This window comes from Zonotrichia albicollis, chromosome 5 (assembly GCF_047830755.1).
Source record: "Zonotrichia albicollis isolate bZonAlb1 chromosome 5, bZonAlb1.hap1, whole genome shotgun sequence".
In the NCBI taxonomy this organism is placed as follows: Eukaryota; Metazoa; Chordata; class Aves; order Passeriformes; family Passerellidae; genus Zonotrichia; species Zonotrichia albicollis.
The window spans coordinates 51518329-51539045 of record NC_133823.1 but is presented as its reverse complement, the minus strand read 5'-3'; the positions used below and the strand labels follow the sequence as shown (position 1 = coordinate 51539045).

Genomic DNA, 20717 nt, shown 5'->3' with positions numbered 1-20717 from the left:
ATTTTAAAACTTAGGACAAGATATTGATGTTAGAAGCCTAACAAACACATGGCTGGATTAATTGCCATTAAAATGACAATAGAGCATTTTCTAAGCCAGGATACAAAGTCACAGTCAAAACCAAACACACACAAACCTCAAACTCCCAAAAGGTATATTCAAATATTGCAAAATAGGAAATTACAGATTAATTTTCCATTTAGTACATTAGCCCACAGCAGAATTTATACCGCTTAAGCTGCATTTTATGTCTCCCTCTTCTGCAGAAAAACTATCTGCCATCAGGAAATTCCTATGTGTTTAATTCAATTGTATTTGGGGAAATACAATTTATTCTTAGAAAAATAAGTACCATATAAGGTTAGATCACAGCACAGCATGGAGAATGCCTGATGAGTCTGATGCCTTCAGACTTATACATGTATTTAAAAGGCTGGATTTCAAGGTCTTAAAACAGCTGCTACTGCAACTGCAGTGATAGTTTCCCACACTACTTCACTGACCTCCACCTTTGAGACTGGCAAATCCAACATAAATACTTGTAATCTGGTTAGGATCTGTAACTGCAGCCCTTGCCTTGGGATTTTCCATGTCTGCAGACATTGAACAGAGAGGAAAGGAAGATGACAAAATCCCATTTTCTCCGAAGTCTGCGTTCGCAGGAGAAACCATAACAGATGATACTTTGCTAAACCAGAATTAGGAAACTTGAATGGCCTTCAGGAAGCTGAAGGATTTTTTTCCATCCAGAGCAATTCAAACAGGTATCTCCTCAGAGAATCTTCTTTTAAAAAAGGTGACACCATGCCAAAAATAATATGGGTGCCAGCTGCCTCCACCTGAGGGAATTTGAACCTTCCACTCACCAAAACTATGCCCTAACCACCAAATCTTTCTGGAAAATGAACTGGAGAAGAAGATGAAAGGGAATTTGCCACCTCTCCTCTCTGCACCAGATTATTGTGCTATTAGTAGTGAAAACCATCACAGCAGCAGCACCGGGTTAACCCTGAGGAATTGCTTCGAGGCCCGAACCTAGTCTGTATTTCTGCAGTCTCAAATTAGATGGGATTTAAGTGGTCTGGATTTGTCTGGAAGTTGTTGTCTGTGTCTCAGTTTGTAACAGCAACAGAGCAATGTGAACATTTTGTGGGTAGAAAAACTCCTGGTCAGAAATCCCCCCTTACCTTTAGCCACTGTTCTGCCTGCTCTTTGCTCTGCACTGCCAGAACCAGTGCATCTGCTCCCTGGTGAGAGATTTTCAGCTCATGCTTCTTCTTTTTGCTGTCTTTGGGAATGTAGGTGATACTGCAGTCATTCAGGAACAGCTCCATCTGGGGCTGCTGGTCCTTGGAGCTTTTGTAACACTAAATAAACATAAGGGAAGTTCCAGAGTTAGATATAATCTTTCTGAACCTTGGGGGAAAACTCTTATTATGTAGAAATGCTATATTTTTAATTCATCAAATTTTGAATATATTTTACACATCCCTTTAGCACATACCACAGAGTTCAGCCAGAGCAAACTCATCCACTCTGTAAAGCAAAATTACTTCCAGACTGACAATAATAGATGCCTTTTATTGCAGGACAGGTACAACATATGGAGAGCATTAAGTGTCTCTGCATTATCCTTATGACTCAACTTTGACCTTGATCAGGTAGGAAGAGGGTGATTTAGGATATCTGTTCATATGTAGCAGCAGAATAAACTTGGAACTCAACAACTTTAAAGGCCAGATGTTTACCTTGCCCTCCAGTCACAGATCACCACATGAAGGCAAATCTACATCAGTGCCTACACACTTTAATTGCAAAGACACTGACACATGCTTTACTCACCTGCTCATTTTCTTGAGATAAGTAAAAAAAAAAAAAAAAACTTGATGGAAAGTGGGTAAAATCACACTTTTTCAGTTAATACAGTCTAATAGTCCCTGCACAAATTTCCAAGTTACTTCATTTTGCAAGCTCCTGGCTACAATGATGTACTTACATTTATTTCTTCCCCCATCAGTAAAACCCTCAGCCATTTCCTGCTGGGTCACTGATGGCCTGTTCTCTGCTGGAACTGGTGATCTGAAGACAGAGGGCTCCCTCTTTACATCACTTGTCCTACAGACCCAGGCTCCATTCCCTCCTTCCAACCCACCACTACAGCTGAGGCTCCCAAAGACTGCAGAACAATGTTTAACTCTCTATACAAATGTCCAGTTATTTTATATACTTCTGTAAACTGGGCTTTCCCTCATACAAATAAGGGGTCTCTGACAATCCAGACTAACTAGTATCAGCATACAAAGAACAGCTGAGCATTTATGTGAATAGAGAAAAGCACATGAATTTCTGCATGTCCGCAGCAGTATTCGTGCCAGGATGCAACTGTCAGGAAGACAATTGATGAAAGTATGTTATAAACACTACAAGTTAGGCTGAGCAAATACAGTCAATTCTAAACCAGACTCTGCAGATCACTGACAAGCCTTCCCTCTCCAAAGCCCATTACCCTAAAGTTTCTCCAGTTTGGTCACAGATTTTTAATTTGCAACATTTAAAAAATACTAACTTTTCAAGCTATGAAGTCTTTAAGAAATACAACATTATTCACTTTAAGAACCAATAAACAGCTTGTAATTCCTTTTATATTAATCTAAATATTTTATTTAAAATTATACATTGCTAAAACTGAAGCATGTATATATTAAAAGACTTTAAATGAAATATGAGTCCCTAACGGACTTTAAGTGAAAAGTAATTCCCTACTAAAAGTTATTTCTAATGTCTAATCCTAATTAAAATATTTTTGTTTTATGATGACAGCTGCATTTATGACACAAGCAATTACTAATCCCTAAGAACACATATTTGTTTTACTTGCATATCTCATAAGTTAACTGTCCAAGTCCTCCTTCAAACAATAAACCAATCTTGTGTAACTTGGTCATTAGACTCTTATTGTGACTTTTATTTTCTTAATCCACATTATAGAATTACTGAAAGATGATCCCTGTAAGGAAAAAAAAAAGCTTTTCGGACCACACATGTGGGTAAAGGAAATGAAAATATAAAAAAGAACATATTTTTATATGGAACGATAAATGTAATTGTAGAACAAATGGTGTATGACTTCAGGGAAAAATCTGGTTCTCTGTCTCTTCCCTTCCTTTCTTCAAGCTATTATCAGCTGGTCCTGAAATCTGATATGATACTGATATATGGTGATAAAAATGTGCATTAAGGATAATGGCATTATAAGAATATAATAAAAGCTGAATCAGAATGAACTTTTTTTTCAACATTTAAATACAGGAGGGTACAAAAATTAAAGCTACTGCAAACTAGCAAATTCATTCCAACTGTATTTTCAGAAATCTCTTACCTCCATGTCATATCCTGCTATTTTCTATACTGCCATAAGCACAAATGTACTTGAAAAGTGAACACACCTAAACTACACTGTACACTGTAGAATAGAGAGGTTTTACACAAAATGTTCTATGACTTGTTAATCAGCTTTTAACACTTGGGATAGTGCAGTAATTATTATGTAAGTAGGTACAATGGCTGGAAGCACCCTATCAGAAGGCAGGAGCACCGAGGACCCCAACTTATTGATTAATACAAGCATTGTTTGTTCATAACTACACACAGTAAATGCCTCCCTGAATTAAGGTCTATTTTCAGAAAACAAAAATACATCTGTGAGCAGATAATTCATGGAATCTTTCACTGGTGCCTCCAATCAGAAAGAAGCATAACAGATTTGCTTAAGGAATAAATACATCCACTTGTTTCTGTCCCTTTTATAATGCAGCTGTGCATCATGTGAATACTGCATCATAATTACTGCAGAGCAGATGGCAAAGGTTTAGTTTAAAGTGTGTACATTACCACAGCATATGCTGCCAAGTGAATTCTCAGTCCAACAAGGGACTTTTCTCTCCAGCAGTCTGATCCAACAGTTCACACACAGAGCTCCCTATGAGACTTTTTGTCTGCAGGGAATAAAAGACTGGATTTACAGTTTCAGCAACTATTTTTTTCCAAATTAAATATTTTAGAAGATAATGGGCCAGATGTTCTTTCCAATATCAGAGAACTGCTGGGGTTCAAGCTGAAGTGAAATAAAAATCAAAGTTCTAAGTGGTGAAATGATACACTTATAATTTCAGTGCTTTTCTGCTTCTTGGGTAAATCATGACCGAACTCTTTGGTAAGGTTACTGCAGACTTGGCCACTGTTTGCAGAATATATTCCAAAAATCAGATTCCTGTAAAAATAAATACATAATTTAAAAGGTACAATGAAAATATAGCTAGCTAAAAATAAGAATTACCAGTAGTTTGTTTTCTTTGATAACACACAGTAGTTTGGTCCATTGCCCAAATCGTTTTTTTCTAAGAAGGAAGGCACAGATTTTGGCATCCTTCACCAGATCCATAGAGGCTTCCTCAGAAGGCCACTGATGTCTCATTTTCTTCCCCTTTCCATCCTCCTCCTCTTCATCGTAGGATTCATAAGAGCTGCTCATGGCATCTGAGTCATAATCTTTAATAAAAGTGTAAAAGTGTTAGGTTAAAACACTTAGCCATGAAGTACACTGCAATAACTGAAAACCTCAAGAAGGTTCATTTTAAGTGAAAGCTTTGGAAAATCAGCCAAGAACAAGTTACTGTTTCAGCGCTCAGTAATATCAATGCATTACATTAATTAAACATAAGATACTTTGCCAAGACCCATACAGACACCTTGTGAATTTTAATGAAACAGGAAGCTGGGAATACCTAGCTAGAATTTTAGATAGTGTTCCATTATCTTCAAAATATTATTTGACAGCTTCATTTTCTGTAATTCTTTCACACAGAAACATCTTCATCTTGCTTTAGTACATCACATCAAGAAACAAACACCCTATATGGTAAAGGTCATAAGAATAGATTATCGGGCAGGATCTACCCACCACAACATTTCATATAATTCCCAAATACAGACAAGTAATTCATACACACTCTTGTGCGCCATCTACATGCAATCACTTATTTACAAACCAACCAGAGGGATTTGGGGAAGTTAGATATATTTCATTTTCATGATTATGTTCTGAAATTTTCTTCAGTGATTGTTTACTTTTACAGGTAAGACACATGGTATGTAAGTCTCCTTGCTATTAATGGCATTACAAAAATATTCCATGGGAATGTTTACTTAAAATAATTATATCTATCCCAACAGATGCATTCTTGCACTTCCACTTCAAGCACTTTTTCTATTGTCTTCTCCATCTCAAATACTCCAAACAGTTAAGGTTATATCTTTTAATATACTTTGGTACCTGATTTGAATTACCACAGAAGTGCATTTAGTGGACATTTTGCATGAGTGAAGATGTATTACTAATTGCACAATTGAATTTAAAAACAAATTCATTAACAGTGAAGAGAGGAATTCTTTTAACACAATTTTTAAGATATTATAAAGTTCAGAACTTAAGAAAATATAAAAAAATCTCAGCAAGTGAAATCTTAAGTCACGCTAACAGTGCTTTAAATGTCTCTGTGTGTATGTGTATATATATATAATTGAATTATGGAATTATCAATGAACTTTTAAGGCTGATATCCTAAATATTTTTATTCATTTAAATGGTTAAGTACAATAAGAAATCAGCTTCATACTTTGTCTTGTTTTTCCCTAAGTGATTTTTTAGCAGTGCTATTAATATTTGCATTATTAATATTTTTCTGCCTAAGCATGGCTCTTGTTTAACAACAAAACCCAAGTAAGTCAGAAGTTCACTGGGTTACAAGGTGTAGCAGGACCACCCTGCAGCATTTCAAGGGAGGAAATGAAGAGAAGAGTGATTCTGCTGCTCTTCTAAGTCCATATGTTCTTTCATTTGCTCTCCAGCACATGAAACTCTTTTCTTACCTTGAATTTCTTAGGTTAATTAAAAGCTGCTAGATAACATCTGTTTGTGCAGTATACAGATGAACAGTATTTTAGTTTTAAGGTGACTCCTATGCATGTTTTAAGAACAGAGAGATAATTTAAAATAATTAAAATGGCTATAAAACAGGGGAAGATATGCCTTTAATCTTTGGACCATAGAAAATAATGATTAGTGATAAATCAGCCCTACACAAGTAATAAATTACTCCAGCCATTAAAAAAGCAAAAAGATGGTACATAAATGACCCTGTGTAAAGGTCACAGTAGTCATTGCAGTGTTTCATCAGGGTGCTCTCAGCACAGCTCCACTGAAGTGCACAGCTCTTCGGGGAAGTGTTTGGGTGTGAAAAAGAACATTTGGGTGTTGCAGAGGGACATTCTGGTAGACAGCCAGAGGCAGCCCTCTGCCTACTGCCCTGAAGGAGTGGGCACAAAATACTGCCATGGGCATCACACATGGCCTGTGGGAGCTGCTGTGACCAATTCATCCCTCTCCACAATGTGTCATCAGAAATGCTGCAAATCACATCTTTCCAACAGTTGCTCTTTTCCCCCTCCTTTTATTCATCTATTTTAGCAAGCAATTCGGCGCAATAGAGGCACAGCAGGCAGATGTGCAGGTCAGTACCAGTTTTTGAGACCTCCACATTCACAGTGTGATCAGTTTATAGGGGTTTACTCTGGGCAACATTTAACTCTGGACTCCTGGTCCAGGGTCCCCCTTGTCTGTGGTTCAAAGCAGTCTAAAAGGCTAATGGCTAATTCGGACCCTCTGTCTGCAATAACTGCTGAAACCTGTTTATGTGCTCCTTACTTGAGAACCAAATTTAGTTTTCTGTAAAAGGAGCATGGTTTGAGCACACCAAAAACAGTTCTGCAAACCAATCCAATGCACACCAAAACAGTTCTGCAAAACAGTCCAACACACACCAAAACAGTTCTGCAAACCAGTCCAGCACAGACCAAAACAGTTCTGCAAACCAGTCCAGCATACACCAAAATAGTTCTGCAAACCAACCCAAGGCATGGCCAGCAAGGATAACCAGAACTGGCCCAAACTGTCAAAGTAACTCTCACAACACAACACTACAGCACCAAGAGAGATGAAGTTCTCAAATACTCAAAAAACTGAAGGCCAGTGGAATTACCAACTGCTCAGAAACAGCCTGGAAACATCTTACTCACTGGAAGTGATGTACTCAGGAGCCTTCCCTGGACTAAGTGGCACTGCCTCTTCATAATAGCCTTCAGGAAGGGAGGAGGTTGGCAGTGGTGGAGGCCCATTGTCTGGTGGCTAAAGGAACAAAAAAAAAAAAGAAAAAGTGATTACAGACCAACAAGGCGTTAAATTAAACACGGACAGAACATCTGCTCGTGATCAGCGCCAATGCAACCAGCTTCATAAACCCTGCTCTTGTAACTCTTCCTTGTGTTAACTATCTCAAAAGGCAAGGCTTTGGAGGGCTCAATTAAATGCTCTGCAAGGTAGCATCTTTTAGATGAGAAGGAACCCAAATCTCAAATTCCTCATATATTATTATAATTAAACAATAATAAGTAAAGGTTGAGACTTGAAGCAGTAAAGTAACTTAATTATGCTTCATAACATGCTGATACATTTTTAAATGTACCATTATTGTCCAGACTTTTACCTCTACCATGATAAGGAAACAAAACCTTCTTACATGTCCTCCAACTGAGTTCTTTAGAGATGATAAACACTGTAGAATCCTACTTGTCATTGCTAAGGATGACAAGATCAGTATTACAGCTACATTAAAAGAATTTCTCTCTACAACATCATTAAGTGGTAAAAATGCTGAAAAGATATAGTTCTCCATTTAAATCTAATGGGTCTATGTAGGAAAGAGATTTCTATGCATAGACCCGTTTTCAGTGTTAAGGCTAATTTATTAGCATTTTGCACCTAAAATAATTCACATACGACCAGCAAACAGCAGTTTGGCTGCACACTGGAGAAAAGTTAAATAGCCTGGGCTGGCAGAGACTAAGGACAGAAAATTGAACCATATTTTCATGATAGGTGTTTCTTCAGTGGCAAATCAATTCTTAATATACATATTAATGTTTATAATGCTATTTCTACATAGTGAAAAGTGATCTACAAACAAGGAAAAGTTTGAAAAATCAATAAACTATTACATGATAAAATAAATATGTCAAATAATAGCTCAAATTCTAAAATGCTTCTTTTAAATATAAACCTGTTTTTAATTTAAAACTGACCAACTGGTGGTATGTAGATATAATAACAAACTAAATGTAGTACTCTGTGACTTCTTCCATTCGACTTTATTGTTCTATTTCCTTAACAAGTACCAAAACAACTGTATTTTATGGAACCCATTCATATTTGCCCCAGGTTTTTAGTTTCATATTTATGTGTTAGAGAAAATACTGAAGCTTTTTCTTAGCACCAGTGGTTTATTTCATGATTACAAAAATTTAACTTGCAAGCAGAATTGTATTTCTGCAGTAAGCTTTTCAAGATTTTTTTTTTAATAGAATAAAAGAGATGCAGTGGTGTTTGCCTGCACTGGACTGAGTGTAAACTAGGGGAATGAAGAGAGATCCTGAAGTGAGAACCTGGTCAGATCCAGAGATAGAGACACTTCTGGGCTGTACCTCAGGTGGGCTGACCAGTCTAGCAGAGCCTTCTTCCACATCTCACAGGATAGGCCACAGGGACTGTGCTCCCCTTTTGCTATAGACCTGAAGTTACCTGGGAGGAGCCTGAGCTTTAATAACATGTGCCATTAACTGCAGTGAAATTACTTCTGTGGGCACTTTCAGGGCTGGATTCATCTCTGAATATTTCAAAGCTAGACATCTCCAAATCTCACTGCTGATTACACACCTACACCAGTCACCCAATTCTTGACACCATCACTAAATGAGTCCCACCCTTAGAGTGCTCTGTAGTCCAATTCCCATCAAGGAGGTTATTCCACCCTGCAGGTAAGTGCTTGTGCATTCCCGGAGTGCAGGAAGGCAAGAAGCTAGTGACTAACCCTGCCCTTCATCCAGCATGGACGCACCTTTGCACACCAAGTAAAATTAGAGACTTTTTCACAAACAATGAACTGATTCACAACTGAGCACAGAAATTCCTGGTCAGACTGAAATTTACACTAATGTTACTTCTATTATCAAATTATACAGCCAGCTTCTTATGTCACAATAAATTACAAATTACAGTTGGCAATTACTGTTACCTATAATGTGAACCAAATGAGATTTCCTCACATACCAGATTTGCCAGAGAAATTATCTCTCAAAGAAGCAAAATAAAGAAAAAAATATGACTTTTAGTGTAGTGATCCTGTAATTTTGCTGAAAAAAAAATCAAATTGACAACCTGCACATCGTGACAAAATAAATGAGACTTTCAAGGTCAGCTTCTGCTATACAATAGCCATAAGGGACATTAAAAATTATTACATGTTCATTACTATTGGAAAACGGACAGCAATTATGAATTGCTCTACACATATCACCTCTGTGTAGCCTGAAGTGCTAAACACAAGAGGCAGGACTGCCTCCAAAGAGTTGATTTTCCCCCTTCACTCAAGTGGGTAGAAGCTTGCTCTCATTAGCTGGGGTCACAGTTTGTTCCTGGGGCAATATACATTCATACCACCCTTTTCATTAGACAAATTAATTTCTTGGTCTAGCCTTAAACCATTTTTTCCATCAGCTGCATACAATATATGAAATTCCTATCATTATTGAACCTCATTCACCCAGGAAATACATGAATACATGTCCTGAGTCATTCCAATTTTGACTTGACACAGCACCAAGGTTTCAAAGCCGTATTTTATCCCGGGACAAATGAGAAATCCCAATAAAGATCAGGAGAAAAAAAATTCCTTGTTTTTAGACAAAATGTTATTCAGAAAGAAAGAAAAAAGGAAATGAAACACAAATGGTGCTTGTCTGATTCCGACCCTGCTGGAGCACCAGTTACTTCATACAGCTGGGGCGGGCTGGGCTCTGCAGCCAAGGTCAACACAGATGGAATCCATTGCCGAATTAACTGGGCCCTCCTCTCTGAAATGCATTTTGCAGTGCTTGCCACAACAAAGTTGAAAACAATTATAAAAAATTTTTTTTTAAAAGGGAGAAACAGAAACATCCAACATTAAATACTTTCTGATAAAAGTGAGGCTGCTTTAATATTAAAAAAACCCACAATTGATTAAATACAAAATAAAATCGCAAATCTGTACCATAAACAACTACATCTTTTGGCAGCTATATAGTTTATGAGTTTGACCACCAAGATATGCAAAAACATATATGTGTGCATTCTGGTATTAGTTATTAATACTGTAGTTCTTTAATGCTTTTACTATTGCTTGTTGTATTGTTTCATTCTTTCCACTCAGCAATTTTTAGTGGAAGAATTTTGATGAAGTTATGAATTATGAGTTAAGTCTTTATTCAATAACTTTTCTATAGTTTACCTGAAAATATAAAAAGACCATAAACTCCACAAAATTGTTTATATATTCTGTAAAAAGATTAAATAAAAAAAAATCAGAACATGTGTAGCTTGAGTGGTATCAGGAGGAAAGACCTGGCAACCTGCAAGGAAGGCATCAGCATGAATTTCTCCTTTTTTATTTGTTTTGTTTTGTTCTGTTTTAATGAGAAGCAACAGAGAAAAAGCCTAGAGAATGTTGCCTCTTAAGATAAACCACCTCTCTCAGTCACAGGAATAAGAACGGAGAAAAGAAATTGGCATTACCTTTACCTCCTTGGAGGAAAAAGGACAAAAATGTAATGTGTTGCTGTCCATAATAAGAAGAGCAATAACGAAACAGTACTGATGAAGACATTTGTCAGGTCCTGGGTTTGAGACCAACTGAGAGCTGCTTTAATTGAAACCAAGAAGCAGATGAGGTGATCATTACACAGAGTTGAGATCTCTGATGAAATTAGAGACTGGATTGTGCACGGGATGCCCAATTCCAGCTGACAAGATTGATTGTTAAGAGAAAGAAAGAAAATGGTAAAATTTGTTATCCTACTGGACTCTGAAGCAGACTTGTATGGACATTTTAAATTATTGGCATATTATGGTTTTCCCCTCTGCCTGCCCTCCTGTATTCCACAGACCACAAATAAATTATTTAGTCCTTTATCCTAAAAGATACACTACCTTTTTCCCACCTTCAGTACCCCCAAGGGTACTGAGCAAGACAGACAGTAATTTTTATTTTATGGATGGTCTATCTGATAATCTGGTGACAATATGGAAAGCAGTCTGAAAGACAAAGGAAAATAAATGTCAATGTATAGAGGCCTGAGGATATAAAATCACCTTATACCGCAATGAAGAGTTACACTCTGTAGAAAATAGAAAGAAATACGTTCCTTTATGCAATGATTTAGGATGTGGAGGTTCCAGTGCAAAGCAGTGAGTTCAGCAGAGCCCGTCAGTATCCTGTGCTGCAGGAAAACAGTGCCAGCAACTCAAGTGCCACACTTGGAGCTGTGTTATTGCATCAACCACCAGTTTGGATGCAGCTCATACACAGCCCCTCAGTGCTGAAGGCAGCAACATGAGAACAGAAAAGGGGTCACACTGGAGATGTCCAAGATCTGGGCTCTCAGGAGCAAACTTTGAGACAGGCACATGTCATTGGCTCTGGAGCAAGATCAGACCTGACCTCTGCACAACCCCACTGCATCTTCAGCCTGGAGGCAGGGGGAAGAGCAGCACACATCTATGACCCCTAACTCCCTAAAATGTGCAGAAATGGACACAAAGCAAGATGAACCAACAAACTGGGTAAAATGCAATTCACAAAATTACTGAGCAAACATTTCAACCAGGCTTTTCTTGTAGCACTGTAAGGGTTGGAAACTGGGCATTAGTACTTGCCATGTGCTTGGTATGACAGCCCTTAAATAATTCAAAGTTCTGCTAAAGAGAATTCACTATTAATTTTCAGCAATTGAGGACCTGGATGGACCTTGGATTTATTCAGGACAAACGTGCTGACTTTGTGGGACATTAAGATCACTTTAAGCTGTGCAATATTATCCTGAGGGTACACAAGGAAAAGCTGAGAAATACTCTTCATGTGACCTCTGCTTCTTATTCTAAGTTTGTTATTTCTGAGCTCGTCAGTTGGAGACCACAAAACCAGGAGCCAAATAATGTGAAGGAAGTCTAACAACTTATCTTCCCAGCTTCTGAGCACAAAAGGCAGCAAAACCAGACAGACAGCTATAAAGCTCAAACTTTTGGAATGGAGTAACCCTGTCAGTCCCACCAGAAGGGGGGTAACAGGGCCACATGATGGGCTGTTGGTGTAGTCCCACCTGACCATCTCTGACTGCACATGCAGTTACAGCACACTCCTCCGCAATGCCGGTGCTACCAGGAAGAAAAACCAGAAGGAATTCCCTGAAAAACCAACAACCAGATTTTGACATGATGGGAGGCCCAGCAATTTGAATCCCATGAACAGTAGAACTGGTCACCCACTCTAGGGAATTTTGCTGCTCAGAGTGACCCCAAAATAAGTAGAAGTTTCTTTTCCCACCCGGCAGTCGAAGAAGGAGTCAGAGCTCTTTTGTTCTCGTTCTCAAGGTTGTTTATTGTTTCTTATCTACAAAATTCTTTCTCTGGCCTGCTGAGGTCTGTTCAGCAGGTCAGACAGAGGCACTCAACCTGCCCCCAGGGCGGTGTTATCTTTTTATACTAAAAACTACGTGTACAATATTTACAATTACTTCCCAATACCCATCACCTATGTTAGACAGTGAGCTTCTACTTTAAATCAATCCACAAGTGTCACCATCACAGCAGAAGATGGAGGTCAAGAAAAAGAAGAATAAGAAGAAGGAGAAAGGCTGGACATGCCCAGATTCTTCCATCTTGCCCCCTGAACCCCCATTCTAAAAACCCCAAAGATCTATTTTTCAGCCCCTGACAAACGAACTATTATTCTACTTAGACGTTCGTGGCTTGCAGATCCTCATATAAGGTTGGTAATTTTTTCCATGGGTCATAATCAAAGTCTAACAGGTGTCTTGGGCTCTGTGCCAAGGCCTCTTAAGCCCCCTGGCAGGGGTTTGAGCCATCCAGGACAGCCAGAGGGATGTCCTGAATTCCAACAACTCACCGGCTCCTGCAGTGCTGAACAGATGAGGGCAAGGGGGAAAGAAGTGCAAGTGATCACCAGACAGAGGATGAGTATAAGCTCAAGTGGAGCTTCTCCTTAGGAGGTGATCCTGAACAGGGATTTGAGCAGGTTTAAGGTCAGGAACAGAAGGCACACACTTGGCACGCTGTTCTCCAGGGAGTGGAGGAACATCTCACACAGCCTGAGAGCGTCTGCTGACTCGGGGGTGAATGCCTAATTAAAGGTATCACTGGAAAAGTGCTTAGACAGTGACTACAAACAGATAACAGCCTCAGAGGATACAGCCTGATGATGGGAAAGAGATCTGAACAGGCTTGTTCGCATTAAAGAATGAATCAGGGCGTCCTATGGCTCCACAGTTTGATCTGAAGATTGTCTGGAGAGCATTTACACCTGCACCTCACCAGGAGCTGAACTACTATTTCAAAAGGTACAACACACCTGCTCACATACCTGAATAACCCCTTCACCTAAGAAACAGGAAGGCAAATATGGCAATGAAAAGGACCAAGTTTTCTACTCTATTGACCAAGTAGAAAACCCAGTTGGTTCTTGCACCTCTGATGGCACTGTCAGTCTGTGTCTAGACACAAATTGTCTCAGTTCTTGCTGCTGTACGTAATTACATACATATTATTTGAGACAGTAAATAAAACCAAAAAGACTGGAGCATGGAATGCACCACTGAAAGAACTGGTAGCTGGAAAGAGTTACACCCAAACTCTGTGGAAGACTGGAGTGAAAATAAACTCCTGACTCAATGGAAGGAACAGAAGATCTAACAAAATAATTAAAAGTGAAAGCGAATGAGCCAGAAACAAAAACAAGGTATTTCTGTATCATTCATAATTTATAATAAAAGATTATTACACAGCCAGTTGGAAGCATCACTCAGACAAAACAATAGACTCGACTCATGTCAAGCAAAGGGTCTGTGTGTACCAAGAAATGAAATGGGCCTTAATTAATGCTAGGGAATACTTTCATACATATTACATGAGAAGGATTAATCTGAATTTTAAGCAGCATGGGGCTCTCAGAGTTGTTTATTCTGACTGTGCTCAAAGAAGTGTCTGTACGTCCCAGAAAAGACAAAATCACCTTTCTCTTCCAGAAGTAAATAAACTTGTCCAAGTGTGTGACATGACAGTGAGGACAAGGCAGTACAGTATTAAAAGTGTAGGCAATGCCATTTCCACTGGAACTATACTGTCTAAGGGCCTGAGCATTGCATCAAATTAAAACAAGAGGAGACTTGGTCCTTACTGGCCTAATTCCTTCCCCATAACATTAATGAGCATGATAAGGAAAGCAAAAAAAAAAATTGACCCCTAACTATCAACACAGAAATGGAGTTTTATGGACAGGTATAGCATAGAAATAAGAAATGACAACCTGAGGTCAGAAGTGCGAGCATTCGACAGTAAATGGTGGGAAAATATTCTACAAAATCTGTGCCATTAGCAAGTTAATAATTTTATTGTAAGTAGGTCAAAGATCATCAGTATCTAGTTAAAGACAAAAAGGCAAATAGCTTCACAATGATCATAAAAATAATTTGGTAAAAGAGTTCAATTCTACTCTAACTCATGCAGTTTAAATGTAAATTCCAACTAAAGGCAGCTGAGAACAGCTCATTCTGGCAGCTTAGACATGAGGAAAGTTTTGAAATATGGTGATGTGTATTGCTATAAAGGTATACTATAAATTAACTGAGAAGGTAATTGCTTTAACTAAAACTTTTCTGTGGTACCATTTGCAAATGTGAAATAAATCATCAACAATAATTCACCAACCTCAGCTGTTGAAAACAGAAATGGCAACTAGAGGGTCCTGTAAGATATTGCTTGGACAAAAAAGAGGTGGCATACATTTCTTCATCCTTATTCCTTATGCTATGACGTATTATATTGCACAATCCCAGTGTGCCCAGGTGGCCAAGAAGGCCAATGGCACCTGGCCTGGATCAGCAATGGTGTGGCCAACGGGACCAGGGCAGGGATTGTCACCCTGTACTCAGCACTGGTGAGGCCACACCTCAAATCCCTCTGGGCCCCTCACAACAAGAAAGACTCTGAGGTGCCGGAGTGAGTCCAGAGAAGGGCAACAGAGCTGGGAAAGGGTCTGGAACACAAGTCTTAGAGGCTGAGGGAACTGGGGAAAAGGAGGCTCAGGAGAGACCCTGTCCCTCACCTGAAAGGAGCCTGTAGCCAGGTGGGGTCAGTCTCTTCTCCCAGGTAACAAGCAACAGGACAAATGCCACAGTCTCAAGTCATGCCAGAGGAGGCTCAGATATTAGGAGAGATGAATTCACCAGAAGAGTGGTAGAGCACTGAACAGGCTTCCCAGGGAAGCAGTGAAGTCACCACCACTGGAGCCATTTAAAGTCACACAGATGTGGCATGTGGGGACACAGTTTACTGGGAGCTTTAGGCAAAGAATTGGACTCAATGATCTTAAGGGTCTTCTCCAACCTAAATGATTCTGATTCTATGTCCACAAGACTGTCTGACTGCTGTTCTGGTCATTTATGGTCAAAGTACATGACCCTTATAGCAGGTGCTCGGGGAAATACTGGTGTCATTCACTAGTGCTGAACCATAGCTCAGAATGAAACTGAGAGCGCCTTTCTTATACACAGTGAAATGAAATGAAAGCTGAGGGGAAACATGACTGGGATTACAAAGGATATCTGAAGCACACATACCATGGTGAAGGGAAAAGGACCTACTTAAACACACAGACAAAGACTGACAATGAACAGTTGCCAGTGGAACAACTTTATAAATGAAATAGTGGGTTAAAAAAATGATGTGGAACAACTTTAAAATTGAAATAGTGGGTTAAAGAAACCTAAGTGCTAGTGAATAAATTTTAGCTGGTTTATGAAAGGGTTAATATTTTATCATTGTCTGCAGTAAGAGTAACTGCACTGATAATTTAAAAAGGTTTCTTTCCTTGTTCCTCCATTATGGAAGAACTTGCTCAGACCTGTTGAAGCTGAAGGTATAGCCAGCTCTGAATGAAACAAATGAATATTTGTTAAATTTATTTTTGTGGCTTTCAACTCTTCTTTTGACTCTGCTCCAGGAAGGAAAGAACCTGAAAACTAATACTGCCTTAAGATCATCCTTAAAGAGAAATGGAGAATAATAATTGTTTTTCAGTGTTAGAAAAAAAAGTAGATGAAACAGAGATTCCCAAATACCCACCTGACACATGGACCCCATGCTTCTGTCGTGGGACTTTTCTCAAGGCATACTTTAGAAAAAGCTTAAAAACTGTCACTTTTTTGTTTGCTATGCAAAGAATGATTAATTTAATTAGTGATATATCACCTCAAGAAACCTTTCAATTTCCAGGTGATTTTTCTTCTTCTCCAAGGACACTGTCTCGTTTCAGCATTTCCCAGTACATATCTAAGAGTGTACCTGTCAGGCAGCCAGAGAAAGGGAGGCTGTCAAATGATCTCCCCACAACAGGAAACCCATTTATATGAAGCACTCCTACAGATTGAATGTGTATTGTGCAGGAGTGGGTTGGAGGAAGATGACCCATTCTTTTGATTCATATCTGCAGGGTTCTGGAATTTTGCTGAACATTTGCTGAGGTTAAATAATTATTAAATTGTCAATATTCCAAGAAAAACAAAACACACACTCGATTTCACTGTGAAAATCATGCAAAATAGCTAAGTGCGCTGTTTGTGTTTGATTTTGTTGGACAGCACAGAGCAATGAAATCACCAACTGTCAGATGTAACATGGCAAACAAATGCTTGGAGGCTAGAAGTGTTCTGTCACTGTCATGCTGTGGATAATTCATGCCAGGAATCCTCAGGCACATCTGAGCAGCGGGACACAGCGGATATTATCCCACTGCCTTGGTGCAAAATGCTCTTCAAGGCAGCTTGGTGATGGGGCAATGATGGGATCCCAGGTGTTGAACCACCAGCAGCACTCTGAAGCATGCACAGAGCCTTGGCTTTGTTATTCCTCCAAACCCATCATGGAGCAGGGGAAAGCCAAAATGCAGCTGCTGATGTAGAGGTGGGTGAGGCAGGCTCAAGACAAGCCCTGGCAGTGAGAAGGTTCAGGAAGGAACCATAGAACCACACAATATGCTGAGCTAGAAGGGATCCACCAGGATCATCAAATCCAGCTCCTGGAACCCACAGAGTAATTTAGTGGAAATTTTCTGCTGGGCTTTCAGGTAGGCTCTAGATTAGGTTGCAATTGGAGCAGCCTGTGAGATAAAAAACCAGTTTTCAAAGACTCCTTAGAACTTAAAGGAGCTTTTGCCTAGGATCTCTGTCGAAGGAATGCGAATCCCACTTGCAGACCCACCTAAGGTGGCACTTGCAGCTACCCCGTCTGGACAGCAAAGTCAAATCCAGCATATCTGGACTACTTCCTGCTTTTTCACTGATCTGCTTTCCTGACGAAGTCCCTTCTACGGGTGAAGTAGATGCTGGAACCAGAATTTTGGACCAGCTCTTTGCATGGGGTGTCTCCCCAGATCCCTGGACAGGTCCAGCCAATGGCCCGGGCTGTGCAGCAGCTGCCCCTTGGAATGGGGAGGAGATGGACAGACCTCCAGGACCTGGTGCATGAAGTAGCACGTGGGCACCCATCACGTCCAAGTTTCCTTCCTGTTGTTAATTCTCTGTACGCCCACCCAGAAGGACTAAGATCAAACAGGACTCCATTTCTGACACAGCGACCTCCTGCTCTGCACAGTGACCCAAACAAAGCCTCAGAGCTGGCACTGCATTCCTGCTGGCAAGCTCAGAGTAAAGCACCCAGACAAGAGGTGTCTCAGCTCTGCAGAGGGTCTCAGAGCTGCCCTTACGCCTCACATCCTTTATCTGCAGCACTGAACTTGCCAGCCACCTAAAGGAGCTGCACACACAGACTAAAGCAAGAGGGGATTTGAGCTTTCCATACTTTACAGAAAGTCTGCTAGACCAGATGCAGCCAAGGAAATGGATACAAAAGAGAATTACTAGGAGACTGTGCTTAGTGATTTTCTTAATTCGAGTATACCTAAGGCCCAACTTTGTCCCTTCAAAGCTCACTGAGTCCAGGAAAACTCTCCAGGCTCTAATGTGTTTTAATAACTTGAGACTCCATTTAAACTATTAACAGTATGTCTCAGTAAAATGAATTTTATACTCTTAGTTCATGGGCTGATGAATAACAAAACCGATAAAAGATTTGGCCTGAGCAAATATGCAGGTCTATTTACAGATTTACAAAGAAAACCTTGCACAGCACCTGCCCACACATAATTCTGGCTCCTGGCACTACTTTAAGGAGTATTGAATTCCTTCCCACCCACACATCTTTACATAAGTAGAAACTTAAACACCAATTCAGACTAAACATTTTTGAATGTAGAAATCCTTGAGTGACATGAAGAGAAACAGTGGTGTAAATGAACCTTTAATTTTCATCACATTCAATAACTGATGGGCTAAACCCAGAGATTTTCAACAGTGTACAGTTTATTTGAAGTTATTGATTCCCACCTCCAGTAAATTCCTATGCTCCATCAGCACAAAGTGTTTTCACTGGAGGCTGAGACCATCACTAGATGTTACTTAGCAAGTGGAAAAAACTTTCTGTCCTGAACAGCTGTCAAAAAAAGGTGCCATAGAGAATGACTTCCAAATTGCCACGTGAAGAAGGGCAACCAGCAGCAGGATATTCCAGCCTCTGGTGGGCCAGGGAATTTTTTCCACTCAGCTATGAAAACACAGTCTATGAAAAGTGGCAAGGAAAGGTAGCTCAGTATTTGTATCACTGCAATTATGTACAGTTTTCATTGAGAATTTCATCAGCTACAAATTTTTAGGACTCCATTGATTCAGGATGCATTGCAAATCACCATGCAAGAGCAGTGATGGATGAGAGATTAGATCTTGGTCACTGTCACTAATGTCCTGTGTATGAAAAGAAAGATGACAGTCTCTGAACATATCAATAATAACAAGGGTTTAATAAAGAGACACCTAATAGTGAAAGGTTTCCAAGAAATTATCAATGATATAATGACCAATTCCACTATATCAATGTGACTTCAGGAGAAGAAGTCAAAGTAAGACTGGGCTCTGAGCTTACCACAGTGTTCAATGGACAAAAAGCTGATGTTTTTGTCTTTTTGTTCAGATTCCTCCTGGTCTTTTGCAGGACAGCAGCAGTCTGTCATCTTCTTCACTAATTACAATGTGATACCATATTAAAATATCTCCACTTGTAATCTGTATTTGAGTACTGCAAGACAATGAGAGGCTTGGGACACCTCCTGGCTCATCTCATAGTGGCACTGAAAGGCAGATGAAATCACCACTGCCTGACAGCAGCAACACAATTGCAGAAACACTGGCAAAACTCAGCTTCTAACACTACGGAAAAACTCGATGAATTCACTGAGGTGAAACATCCACAGTGTTACAGGCAGGTCACAAGGGAGGGCCATGTCCAAACTCCACTCTGCCAGGCTCAACATGGCAACACCACACTGCAGACCAGCCAGCTCTAACTGTGTCAACTTCCATGGTAATTCCCACAGTATCTCAGAGAAATATTTTTGTTACTAAAAATCCAAAATTAACTACTGCAAAAACCAGAGCTGACCTCCTGGACCTAATTCATACTTCACACCATTTAACTTGCTGCAGCTGTACCAACTTTAGGGGAATTTACACATTAGTGTATGAGAAAGGAAAAGGAGATGGGTTGTTCTAAGAAAAACAACTTGAATCCTCAGAGCCAAACTGAACCTACACAAATATAAAAGAATGAGGATCTTGGTTTCAAGTTTATGAAACCTGAAGTACCTGAAGTCTAGATTTCAAAGGCATGTTCATTTTGCATAATTTTCCTGCCTCTTCTGAACCCTTTCCCTTGTTATTTATGCTCTATGTATTTTGAATTAAATAAAAATAATCAGTTTCTGGCACTGGTAACCATGAAATGAATTCTCTAAGTTTCACTGAATATTAATAACACTTCTTTTGCATCCATTAAATAAATGCATAATAATCTACTGTCACAAACCTAAAGGTGGCATATCTTAGAAAGAAAGTAAGATTAACGTGTTCCATACAATAAATGTTTGCAGTGTTTTTTATTTTTTTCTGCAGCCCACAGCATTTTATAAAAGGCTAGCCAGGAGTTCCATGCCATATATTAGTTATGTTCATAAGATGCTTATATATCCCTCAGGCCCAGGCATAAATGTGTTAACAAAACACCGCACTAAAATGAGGCAAAACATCAACCATCCATTTCCTCTGGCCCTGTAAGCTGCATCTGTGCTTCCTGATTTAATGAACCTGGATCTCCATGGATGGTCCTTATCTCTGTGCACAAAATTTCCCACCCAAGAATAAAGAGATGGATACTTTATGAGTATCAGTTCAACCTTCAACAGGCTAAACCACGATATGCTTACACTTCTCCAAAAAAATGTTGAAAATGTTTTCTTCATCATATCTACTGAAAAGTATCTATGAGAGAAGCACTGAAACTTGTTTACAGTTTTTTCTATAACAAGACAGCTGCTCCCAACTGGAGGACT

At 39.5% G+C, this 20717-nt stretch overlaps 1 protein-coding gene across 3 annotated transcripts in view; it reads right to left on the bottom strand.

The window, feature by feature from the left end:
* Positions 1-20717, bottom strand: part of AFAP1 (actin filament associated protein 1) — a 112509-nt gene that overhangs the window by 35308 nt on the left and 56484 nt on the right. For all 3 annotated transcript variants that reach the window (XM_005485731.4, XM_014266141.3, XM_074541706.1), the window contains exons 4-6: positions 7135-7243; positions 4337-4548; positions 1188-1367 (exon numbers count right to left, since the gene is read on the bottom strand). In XM_005485731.4, coding sequence (XP_005485788.1) covers positions 1188-1367; positions 4337-4548; positions 7135-7243 — 501 coding nt within the window. The remainder of the gene's footprint in view (positions 1-1187; positions 1368-4336; positions 4549-7134; positions 7244-20717) is intronic.